At 30.1% G+C, this 13,392-nt stretch overlaps 1 protein-coding gene across 1 annotated transcript; it reads left to right on the forward strand.

The window, feature by feature from the left end:
- The first annotated feature begins 8,683 nt into the window (after nucleotides 1-8,683).
- Nucleotides 8,684-12,632, forward strand: LOC111411158. The gene is made up of 4 exons (XM_023041718.1): nucleotides 8,684-8,846; nucleotides 8,918-8,997; nucleotides 9,116-9,206; nucleotides 12,320-12,632. The coding sequence occupies exons 1-4, from the start codon at nucleotides 8,818-8,820 to the stop codon at nucleotides 12,348-12,350; spliced, it is 231 nt and encodes a 76-aa protein (XP_022897486.1). The 5' UTR covers nucleotides 8,684-8,817; the 3' UTR covers nucleotides 12,351-12,632.
- The last annotated feature ends 760 nt before the right edge of the window (nucleotides 12,633-13,392 follow it).

Consider the following 13,392-nt stretch of genomic DNA (forward strand, 5'->3'; position numbering starts at 1 on the left):
ATGAAATTTAAAATACATTTTTGACGTTTTAATTGTTATCAATGAAAATTTTGAGAACACTTAAAACATGGAAAACAAGCATTTAAATAAAATTCTAAATATTAAAAACTTTAAAAGAATTAAATATTAAAATAATAAAAATTTCGAAATAATAAAATATAAAATTCTAAAAAACTAAAAACTAAAAGAAAAAAAAAGTAAAATTCTAAAAAAATAAAATTATTAAAATTTATAAAATATAAAAAATAATAAAGCTCTTAATGGTTATTTACATAAAAGTTATAAAAGAAAAATCTTTAAATGAACACAAATAAAAATATTCTCAATCCACATTATTAATTTTTATTTTCTATATTTTTAACTCAATTTAATACTTATTTTTATTATACATTCGTAGGGGAAAAAATACTATAAGATTCACCAACTTTAAAATGCATATATTACTTGACAATATATTTACATAAAATTATTTTATTTTTACTGAATAATCAAATTTAATGGAATAAAATATCCTAAAATAATATTTCAAAATTTTAAATCAAACATATTTTATAGTTTTTCTGTTTTAAGAAATATTTTTTTAAAAAAATAAAAAATCAAATCTAACTTATTTTTAGCAATCTTGAAACAGACCCTTAAAAATTGGAAACTGAAAATGAGCCCAAAAATAAAAATTGAAAATTGAAACACAAATCAAACATGCCCTAACCTTTTTCTCTATTTCTCTTTTCTCCATGAAAAAGTGACCCTATCTTCTTCCTTAATTAAGGTCAACAAATTCTTACGGTATCAAAATGTCACACATGCATGAACACATGAGAGACCACATAAAGGTAGGTGATGATCACTAAAATCTCACAAGTGCACGGTATCGTATTTTCAAGTAATAAAGTATTATTTTCTCTAGTACCAAGTACTTAATCTAGTTCTAATTAATACTAGTAATTGTTGGTTTTTATAACTACATGTCTAAAAGGCTAATTTAACGATCAATTAAAAAGTGTTTATAAAGCCGATTAAGACACAAGCACTAATATCTCGATTTCCCCTTCATTGATCCATTTTAACACAACTCAAGATAATGATAACACTTGTTTAATATTGTTGATCAATGTTCCTATTTTTGTTCAATGACAATTTTCGAGTAGAATTAAATATATTAACACATGTGATCTAAATATATTTTTCTAAAAAATGCGAACATGAAAAGATGCAATCAAACCGCAAAGGCCAACTTGATCATTTTCCCCAAGGATTTTAGATGAGAAACTCCTACGATAGTTGTCGACTCCAACTATACTCCATGCAACAGCCCTGCAAGAGCATTCAATCTAAATCATGCAATACATATCAGTATATTTATATCCGTTATCTAACCCTATAATGATTGTCATACTATTCCTTATTTTTTCTCTTGAATAAAATAAAATATCACACATCAATTAAATTACATTAATTAATTGAAAGCACAAAAACTATAACCATCATCTAATATAAGCAACATATCAAATGCCAACTCTCGTCATTGAATTTAAAACTTCATAATAGAGGGATTATCTATTTCCTACTAACTAACAACTTAGGTAACCATTATAAAATTACTAGAATTCATTTTTTATTATGAGACATCAAAAACAATGTAGAATTACTTTCCAAAACATAGCTGAAGTTAAAGAAGGAAAAAAAATTTGTATGCCATTGAACCATGCCATCTCATGGTGTTATCCCATGCAATTGCATAGTCGTAGTACCGAATTAATAACTCACTGAATTCAGTCTGTTGACGATCGCAAGGTGTAATTTCTACCATATTTTTACTTTGATCCATGATTTCTTCTTCTTTTCGTATAAAAGAGAGGTTATTTCGAGTCCAGCAACTTCCAATTTCATTCTATTTGATCCATGTAGTCTTTTAATTGTCCGTTCCTGGTCCGAATCAATTTTTAGAAGTTTACGGTTCAGTCCCTAGACTTTACAAATCTTTTATCAAATTGACTCCCAAATATCTATTTTTGACTGTCCGAATAAGTGTAGAAATCAAAATTATCAGATACTCCCAAATTAAACATTTTTTTTATTCCAAACAAAATTAGCTTCTCAACATTCACAAACAAAAATACAATAATGTGGTTATCTGTTTTGCCTCATGTTCTGAAATCACTAGAACTAGTGGTGTCAAATTGAACGGGCCATGTAGGTGTTCATGAAAATATCCTTCGAACTAAACCACTGCAAGTGTACAGTTCGTTAACAAGTAATAAAGTAGATGTGAGTCCAACTATTGTTATATAGAGATTGATTTAGTTCGATTTTAATTATTGCGACCTTATCCAAAACAAGAATAATAAGATGTATTTGTTGTGATGAAATTATAACTAAAATAAGCTGATATGCAATTATAAGTGAATTTAACTAACTAAATGCAAATTATGCTAAATGAAAGTTGATGTGTTCGACAAACGCACTAGGATGCAAATTTTCATATAATATTCCTTTTTGACCTTAGTTCTACATATTGACAACACAGTTGAATTTCGAAGAATCAATGTTCCTATTTTATTTAATAATCTCTCTCAAATATTTTAAACCTACTCTCATATATGATCTAACTGTATTTTTATATACACTTAAGGATTCACATAAATGTATATCGATATATCTCTATCTCCTATCGAATTCTTTGACGATTCGTAACATGTCAAGCCAATTTTCCTACTTTTGAATGCATAAAATAAGTCATGACATTTACACAACTATCGTACACAATAATTGTGGAGAAAAGAAATTCATTTAAATCATCAAATATCCAAAAACGTGTTTTCAATGTCAAATGTGTAAAATTAAAGATTTAAAACTCATACTATATTGTTCGTTCTCCTAGCACAAAGAAATCTAGCCTAACATGTTAGGAGGAAGAAAACAAAAGAAACATCACCTAATTAAATCTTGAATTGAATCTTTGAGTTTTGGAATCGATCTTTGTGTTTCTTGCCTTCTTCTATGCTCTAAAACTTATATGAATGTGTTGTAATGCATTGTTAACTACTTATATAGCTCTAGGTCTTTAAAAGACATCTTAAAATTTGTTTCCATAAAAATTGGAGTCATATAGGTAAACCATAATTTTTCCTCGGAAATATGCTATAGTATAGTATAAATACATGCTATAGAATAGTTCAATGAAATTCAGCCCTGAAATTCTCTGAATCACACCATGCGACTGCATGGTATATTATACTATGTGACCACAAAGTGTAAATGAAAATCCAAAAGTTGCGTTTTAGTCCCCGAACTCCGTTTTCTCATTTTTTTGATCTCTTTTCTCGCTTCTTCTTCTTCCAACACTTCATTCCTTAGCTCAATTATTTTTCAACTCTTTCACATCTTTGTTTCTTTTTCCGGGTTATCTTTCAGCTATTTACCCTTTGGTCCTTGAACTTTGATTTTCTTTCATTTTAGTCATTTTTTGCTTTTCCTAAATTTTATCATATTCATCAATATTGTCCTATAGATATATAATTTATATAATATTAAGCCATATTCCATCATATTTGTCAACAATTATCCATGTTTTGCGGCTTAAATAAGAGTGTAAAATGCACTTATCAAACCACCAAATTTGAACTATTGTTTATCTTCAAACAAAATTGTAACTTAACTCCACACAAAACATGGTTTGATAACCTGCCATGTCTCAGATTGGAATTCAGTATAAACATAATGAACAACTTCAACAGTCCAAAATCAAATCAAATATCTAAATGTTATATGCATAACTCGACGTGTATGTGTAAACTCATGTAAACATATCGATCTCATGATTGGATCAACTCTCGACCCATATTAGTCAAATATTTCCTTTCTTCGCTTGAGAGATACATCCTCCTAAATTTATCCTTTTCACTCAATTTTCCCAGGGTGTATTCTAATGTTGAAGTTTAGTTAAGTATAATCCTTGCCTTCTCTTAGTTTGGATGTATATTAGTGTCACAAGTTTACACTTCACCAAGTAGGGATTCTATATTTTTTATTACTTCAACTTTTAAGATTAAACTAAGCTACTTGCCTCGCATTAAAGATATAGTTTCTATCAACCAATTGTCTTGGGGCTTAATCACTACAATCATGTGTTTCCTCACTTATTCTTGTTTTCTATTTTTTTTTTTATTTTTTGCATTTTCGTTAACAATTAATAAAGTGTATGCGAGTCTAAGTACCATTCCACAGAGATTGATTTAATTAGATTTTAATTATTGCGGCCTTAATCGAAATAAGAATAATAAGATGTGTTTGTTGTAATGAAATTATAATTAAAATAAGCTACTTATGCAATTATGAGTGAATTTAACTAACTAAAAGCAAATTATGCTAAATGAAAGTTGATGAGTTCGACAAACGCACTAGGATCACAAATTTCCATGTAATATTCCCTTTTAACCTTAGTTCTTCACATTGGCAACATAGTTGAATTTCAAAGAATCAATGTTTTTATTTTATTCAACAATCTATTTCAAGTAATGTTAAACCTACTTTCATATATGACCCGACTATATTTTTATGATGGATGTGAACACACAAGAGCGCACAAATTTTTATAAACGCTTAAATATTCACATAAGGGTATAGCGGTATATCTCCATCCCCAATCGGATCCTATGACAATTCATATTATGTTGAATATAATTTTCCTTCTTTCAAATGCATAAAATAAGCCACCACATTTACACAACTACTGTGCAAAATAATTGTGGAGAAAAGAAATTCATATAAATAATTCAATATTCAAAAACGTGTTTTCAATATCAAATATGTAAAACTAGAGATTAAAAGCTCGGTTCACCATTCTCCTAGCACAAAGAAATCTAGCCGAACATGTTAGGAAGAAGAAAACAAAAGAAATTATGAAAAATCCACGTCACCTAATTAAATCTTAAATTGAATATTCGAGTCTTAGAATCGATCTTAATGTTTTTTTTGCCTCATTCTATGCTTTAAAACCTATATGAGTGTGTTGCAATACATGGTTAACTACTTATGGACGCCCTAGGTCTTTAAAAGACATCCTAAAATTGTTTCCGTAAGAATTTGAATCATATAAAGAAATTACAATTTTTATGTCGAAAATGTACTATGCTATAGCATAGTACAAATGCATGTTATAGTATAGTTCAATGAAAGTCAGTCTTGAAAAATTCTCTGAATCACACCATGCGACCGCATATTGTAAACGAAAATCCAAAATTTGCATTTTAGTCCTGAACTATGTTTTCTCGTTTATTTCTTCCCACACTTCATTCCTTCTTTCAATTGGTTTTCGAATCTTTCACATCTTCGTTTCTTCTTTCGTTGTCATTTTTCGACTATTTGCACTTTGGTCCTTGAACTTTGGAATTCTTCCATTTTATTAAATTTTTGCTTTTTTTCCTAAATTCCATCATATTTATCAAGATTGTTGTGCAAAAACATAATTTATATAAAATTAAGCCATATTACACCATACTTGCCAATAATTATTTATGTTTTATGGTCTAAGTAAGTGTGTAAAAGCACTTATTAGTCGGCATGATCCCTCAAATCGGTCCATAATTCAAATGGGTTAGTTAACGGGTTAATTTATGTAAAATTCGATTTCGGCCGATCAAAATGTTGGGGTCCAACGATTAATCATCCAGCTTGTTAGCTTTTTAAAAATTATTATTATTATTATTATTATTATTTTTTTTTTATTTTTTTGAAAGAAGACAGATCTACCTTCTTTATAAAAGCAAATTTGCCTGCTTTGAGGCATTTCACAACGTAAGAATGACCCCTATTGCCTTTGATAGCCTTTAGATTGTCACAAAGAAGGCGTAATTCTTTCTGGTTTAAGAAAGGAGGAGATATGCCTTCTTTCAATAAGGTTTATCTATTTCTTTAAAGAAGTTGATGAGATTTGATATTTGACTCCCGCAATTTTATTATTGTGTTTAAACGTTTTTAACATTAGTAACATTCCTTTTATTTGGCTATAAATATTCCATTTATTTACACAATGAACTGACTATTCACACAAATATTTGCTTATTTTACATATTTGTTTAATAAATTCTTAGCAATTCAACCTTCATTTTTCTTGTTATAGATCTCCAATAACTTATCACGAACTAATTACTACCATGTTATGAAATTTTACGATTTTTCTACCTATAATATTAATTCACATGATGATTTCTTTTCAATAAATGCTTGATGATACTCCAGAAATTGGATGATCTAGCTAGCCAAGAAAAAGAAAGCAAATATTTGACCAATTTTAGAGTTGATTCAGAAAGAGTGCAGAAGAAAGCGTGTGGGTTTGTGGTCTGCGCACTGAATAAACTTTAAATGAAGCGGATAATGGGACCCGTACCCATGTCGTGGCAACGATTTTTTGTCCCATACCGTTCCCACTCCTATTTACCCGATTAGACAGGGAATCATCGCCCCATTCGAGGCGAGGCAATTAGATATCAGGAATAACTATTTTTTTTTCAATTGGAACACACGTGAGAGTACAATTGTAACACATTGTGGGAGATTACATAGAGAAAAATAAAAAAAACAATTTTCTCCTAAAATAAGTGGGGCCCAAAGAACCCTCTTCTTCTTCTTCTTTTTAATGAATGTGCTCAATTTTGGTTTCTTAATTTCTTCCATTTTTCATAAATCTAATTTCGTCTATTATGGGTGGTTCATACTTCTACTTTTATAGTCCCTATTTAGTTCAACTAAAAAAATTAGATTCAAATTTAAATTAATAATTAATTTAAACTATACATCCATGTATTAGTTAGTTACACATTTTTTAACTTTTATCAAAATTTAATGAAAATCTGTTTTTTATCTAAACCAAACAATGATATAGATTTTCAAAATTTAATTCCTTTTTTTAAGTATTTGTTAATTTTACCCGGAACATAAAATCGGTTTGGCCAATCTAGTAAATACCCCCTCAACCATCAGGATGTATTTGAGGACTCGGGTACACCCCGGATGTATTGAGAAACCCATTAGTTAAATATTTCATTAGTCATTGAACTTATATCGTCGCCACGTTTTACTCATAAAATTTTAAAATGTCACCACCTGATCATTGAACTTTAACACATTGCACTACATTACTCACTTACCATATTCCATAAGTTATTGAATTTTAAAATCCATTTGAGTGGTTGTTGAACTTTGACACGTTGCATTTTATCATCACTCAGCGTATTTCGTTAGTCATTGAACTTATATATTCATCACGCTTTACTCCATGAACTTTAAATTGCTTCCGATTGATTAGTAAATTTCATAATGTTTCCAAGTAAAGTTGATTTCTATGAGTTTGATCTAGATCAAGAAAGTAAAATAAAGAAGATATAATTTCGCTAGTAGTCAAAAATTATGTTTAAGGGGAAAGAAAAATGCTAACTTCAAAAGTAGAAAAATTATTTATTTATTTCGATTGAGATTGTAGAACCAAATCAAGAGAATAAAGAGTATATCTCAAACATGTAGTGAAATTTTTTTATTTAGAGTCAATAATATTAGTCAAGACTAACAAAATATAATTTTTAGAATTGTCACAATGTAATTCAAGAGGTAAGAAGGGTGTCGTCTTCATTTATGATATTATATAATTTAAAATTTTTAGGTTTCAAGTAGTTGGATTTAGTGACTAAAGTTCAGTAGTTACTCAAAAATATTTTAAAGATCAGTGAATAAAGTGTGACGAAATTATAAGTTCAATAAGTAATGCAATATGGTGAATGGGTGACGATAAAGTGTGACATGTTAAATTTCAGTGATCACTCGAAATCATTTTTAGACTTCAGTAACTAATGAAATATGATGAGTGAGTAACGGAGTACAATATGTTGAAGTTCGACGATATTGTGAAGCATTTTAAAATTTAGTCCATATCTGAACCCTATTTTTTGGGGAAAAATGTATTATAGTGAATTTTTTGTAGAGAATATGAGGTTAAAAACTGATTTTCTCTTTTAGATATATGTTTAAAATTATTCTGGAAAAAATATTGATTGAAAATATATTTTGAAAAAATTGAAGCCAAACCTAGGCTTAGGGTGTAAAGCATGATACAAGTATATATTGAATGACTAAGGGTCTGCTTGGAAGTTTTTTCCATCGATTTTGTCCGATTTTGAGTGGTATCGGTTATGAGGGGTAGAAAAAATTGATGCTTACAAAATTTTTTGGCACCAATTTTAGATGATTTAAAAATCACCCAAAATCAGTATAATGTAATTATGACTGATTTTCCCAACCCATGAAATCGACGGGTTTTGATCGTTTTTTTATATTCTCTTCTAGTTATACCTTTTGTAAAATATTTATTTCCAATCAATATCTATATTTTTTCAAACTAACTTTAAATATAAATATATCAATTAAAAAATTATTTACAAGTAAAAAATAAATTAGAATTAAAAAAATACTTATATGTAAAATATTACTAATAAAATAAGAAAAAAATACATTGTAATTAAAAATTACTTATAAGTACAAAATAACTTTTATGTAACAAAAATTTGTTTATAAAATAAAAATAATACTAATAAAATAAAAATATACTTATAAAATAAATAATTACTTATAAGTAGATTTTTTTCTTAAATTTATTTTTAAAAATAGCTATTAAAACCCCTCTCAAAATCGATCTGGTCAAAACCAGTACGCTAAGCAGGCCCTAAATGAAACATTTGACTCAGAAATCCATTTACCGTAAAATTTGATCCCATTTTCCCATCCAGAAATTACCTTTCTCAATTTTGCTGCTTTTACAAATCTGATATGGCGTCGCCGTCTGATCCATCCAAACAGTAAGTGCTTTCGAAAGCTTTCTAGATCTTCGTTTCGTTTTTGAATTGAATTGTATTGAATGTTATTAAAGGAACGTTGTAAGGAAGCAAAACAAAGGTGCCCCGATCAAATTCTTGGTTCCTCTAATATATGCACCAGTTCTTCCTCTTAGTAAGATTTTTTCCCCGTCAAAGATATTTTCATTTAATTTTAATTGTCGATACGCTATACTTTTCCAGTATGTGATTTGTTTAGTGAATATCAATTAATTAGTGTACTTTCCGAACAGTTCGGCTAACGCTCCGCCACAGGCCGGTTTTGAGGGATCGATTATTTACTGGGGTTCTGGCTGGAGCCTTCGCTCATGGGTTATACTTGGTGTATCCTTTTTTCATTAATAAGTTGATGTAATTTTTAGTGCCTTTATGTTTTTGCCTGCTTTTATTTCCTTCATCGTGCATCATGGGTGACTTTGGATTCACTGATAAGTGGTTAGGGTTTTCCAACAATTGTAGGATCAAAGTTTTAATCTATTGGGCAACATTTGAATGCCTGTAACTAAATGTAGAGCTAAAACTTGGGGTCTTGGACTCTTACTTGGTGTGACGGTGCAAAAAGTAGATGGGGAAGGTGGATTGGATTCTAGACAATCAGCTGTTCTGATGGTGTAATCTTTCTCCTTTTTTACAACTAGATGCTAGTATACCATTCAAAACCGTTGTAATATCAATCATGGAATTCCCAACTTAGCAAATTTTCTCATTTCATAATATATACACGCAACATTTTCCCTTCAGTGCAATCACATTGGTTTTTCCTAAGGGCGGAAGGCCTTAAGCTCCGGTGAAATCCCTGTATCAATAACCATTGAAGGTTATAGAATAAATACAGGTAAAAGAGATAATATTTTTGCTTTGACACACAGCTGATGTAGAAGTTCAGATCAGTGCTCTAAGTAATCTCATACGATGTATAGCCAAGATGTGATATATAGGTTGGAGATACAATGTAGATAAAAAGGGTCTACATATGTGGAGAACTGCTGACAATGCCATCGAACTTAGAATGTATATAAAGGAAAGAGAGAACTGCTGAATGGTAGGTGAGAGCGGTAATACACGGGAAATTGGTATTATTTAAGTTGATTATGAAAGATACGGAGGAAAGATCTTCATTTATTAATATTAATTTTTGGAAAAGGAAATTCTGAATTTTGCCAAGGATAAAAGCATGACATGCTACTGTGCCGTCATGTTAATTTTGCTCTACCTCCTGTTTTGCCGACCTATTTTACTAAAATGGTATTTCCCTTATGAATGAGGGGTTATTCAGACCTTTGCATTACATGCTTCAACCAGCTACATTGCACATCCCTAATTTACTCCAGTTTGTGTCATCTGCATCCTTTGGTCTATATTTTCTTTGCTCTCCTTATCTATTCTAGCATGACTGCACATTCATTTGAACATCTTCATTTGTGCTATGTTAGTCTTGTGAAAATTTTCTCCTTTAAGGACCAACATTTTTCTTATGTAGCATAGACGGTGTATAACCGTTGTTTAGAACGTGCCTTTTTTTAACATTAGAGATTTCTCCATATCACAAACTTTCTGCAGTATATATTCATTTCATACAACCTGCAGTAAACGTATGCATGGCATCATCCTCGAGTTGTCATTCCTTGTTAATTATTGAACTTGAGAAACTTCCAATCACTGTAAATGACCACAAAAGGTCAATTTAAGGAAAAAGCAGGACCTGTGGTCTATTGATATTATCCTTGCCACCATTGTTGAGAAGGTAAAGCTCCTGTTTGGTTTAGCTAAAAAATATATCTTTAGTATATGATAAAAGTTGATGAAATGTGTGATTGAAAAGTTGATGAAAGTCGTGGGTTCCATGAAATGTGTGGTTAAAAATATGTTTGAGAAAAAATTAGTTTTAGAAAATGGGGGCCAAAATAAAAGTCAATAATTTTATTCTGCTTTCGAAACCTTAACTAGTTTTTAGTAAAGTTTATCTTCACTTCGACATTCTTTTGTTTTGAGAAACGCCTTGTTTCTTGAAATGTAATCCACATTGTTTTCTTGGGCATACATAGCCTATATGTTGCCTAACTAGTTAATTGCTGTTTTGTCGCAAAGTTGATTTTTAAGTGGAAAATGGGTTTATAACTATGATGCACGATGATGATACATTACATGACCTTGTTTGTGAGTTTTAGCTTACTTGGAAACAATGGACCTGTTACTTTGATAAAGTTGAAATCATTTTTCTTGTACTTCTATTATTTATATCTAGACTTTTAAGTCACCCCTAGAGCTGTTTCCTCTTCTGTTTACTTCATGCTTCTAACTTGATCTCTTCAGATGAATATCCGCTTCTTGAGCATTTCTTACCCAATAAAGACATATATTTTATTAAGGTTGCTTTCGGGGCAATTCTTTTTCTTGACCTGCTCTCTTTGGTAAACTTCCAAACGTGTCACAGTATTTTTAATCTTACTTCTACCTGTAGCTTTTGAAGTACACCGATACTTGATTTTTGGTTCACACAGTCCAAACTTCAAAGGTCATTTTGTTACATGCGAGAACCTATTTGCTTAACGAATATGTCAGAAGGGGGATGTATACACTATGTAACTAGCTCATAACTCAATTATTAGCTCATTAACGGATGACTAATATGTCTTAGTGAAGTGCTGGGCTCTAGGGACTTCTTTCATCACAGAAGTGCCACTATTATCGCATTCTTTGGTTTTTGAATATTCAAATGCATGACTTCCTGACATGGAGTTATATATGGATTCAAATGAATAATAATCACAACTTTTAGGAGTTCTCCTTGATTTTGTGTTACCAAACACCATAGGTCTCTGTACAGAATTCACATTCAAATTTATTATACCAAAATCAGTCTTGAATGTTTCTTCTCTTGCTAATTTCCCAAATGATCATTATCCATCTGAAATAAGTGCATATCATACACAATTCACCAGGATGGTTTTCATGATTTTATCTATTATAGCACATCTAACTTAATGACATTATCAAGTTACTTCAAGGTTCTAATGAAAATTGTGGTATTTTGGAGTGTTGTTAAAGTGGTACTGGCGTCAGCATTAATACAACACGAGGAAGAAGTATAGCAAAAAGAAAATGAAATTTAATTGTCAATGTTTAAGTAGTGTTCTCTATCTTCTGCAAGCAAAATCATTCTCTCAATGGTTGGCCACTTTCTGCTAGAGTCATAGTAATCTGCACTTGAAGATTCCATTTAGAAATATCGTTACTGAAAATTTACTTGGAATTGAGTTCGACAAATTGCTTGCCTCTTTTTCAATTTTATGCCTGAAGTAATCATTTTTTTATAGCCACCATGGAACATCGCGCTCCATCTTACATACAACAATTTGAATTGTTCGTCGTGGAATCTTGTTCCTTGTAAATGCTTGTTGGTTCTTTTGTTATTTTTTCCTTACAGATATGTTTAGAACAGATATATATGACATTGAAAGCAAGTGAATTGGCTGAAGAAGCATTTTCATGATTCTACATCTTGTATGGATGGCTTAAACGTTTATCAACTTTGGTAAACAAATTATTTGCTCTTGTTATGAACACGGGGTTCTAATTCCTCTCTCGTGGTGGATTTCCTTTTGTTAAGATTGTTATATGTGATTGCTGAAAATTCAGTAGTTTTAGTTTAGTTTATAAGTTTGAGGGAGCATAATTAATTAAGTAAATTTGTTCGAGCGGAAACCTTTTATTAGAATTTACTGCTTACAATTTCAGTTTGAAAAATAATTATTGAATGTGGACCAGATAAATATGCCTTAAAAGACAAAAAGGTGTTGATAAAGCAGCCTGAGCATCTTGCATTATCTACTATAATTATTAGGATATCATTTTTATTGAATAGATGCTTTTGTAAATGAATCAAAATTTTTATGGTCACTTCAAGGTTTACACCCTGTTCGGTGAAAATTAAAATTTAGATTTTAATTTAATTCAAAGTTAATAATTAATTTCAATTGCATATTTTATTAACTTCTATCAAAATCTACTATATTATCACTTAACTGGTGCCTTTAGGGCCCTTGATAATGGACGGAACATAGATCTTAACCTTTTGATTGTCAAATAATTCAAAGTTGTTTTAGACATTTGGTAAACTTAAAAGTAATTATAGCACTGGATTTGATATCCTAAACGCTGATTCCTAGTTTATACTAAGTTCTATACTTAGGTGGCACACTACAATAGGTAGTATAATTAATTTTAAAACTAATCATCATCTTTCATAACTTATTTTAGTGTGTTACGTCACTCGATGTTTAGCATAAGCTAAACATCGGTGTTTAGGATATCATGATTGATTATAGAATAATATGTATCTGACAGCATATTTTAAGAAATGGAAGAATTGTAGTTTCCCAGATTCTGCATTTAGCTTTTCAAATTATATATCATTATCAAATTTTGCCCTAATTAATTAAAGTAATTCTTTGTGTGTCCCGAGTTTATTGGTATTCGATAAGTAATTTGTTTGAAAGGTAGATATATT

Source organism: Olea europaea, chromosome 2 (assembly GCF_002742605.1).
Source record: "Olea europaea var. sylvestris chromosome 2, O_europaea_v1, whole genome shotgun sequence".
Classification (NCBI taxonomy): Eukaryota; Viridiplantae; Streptophyta; class Magnoliopsida; order Lamiales; family Oleaceae; genus Olea; species Olea europaea.

What these genes read in the sequence shown, in the direction of transcription:
- LOC111411158 (XM_023041718.1), top strand. Translation starts at nt 8,818, where the DNA reads ATGGCGTCGCCGTCTGATCCATCCAAACA. An exon ending in CCGTCTGATCCATCCAAACA is followed by an intron (nt 8,847 to 8,917) that starts GTAAGTGCTTTC and finishes ATGTTATTAAAG; the next exon opens with GAACGTTGTAAGGAAGCAAA. An exon ending in GCTCATGGGTTATACTTGGT is followed by an intron (nt 9,207 to 12,319) that starts GTATCCTTTTTT and finishes AGATATGTTTAG; the next exon opens with AACAGATATATATGACATTG.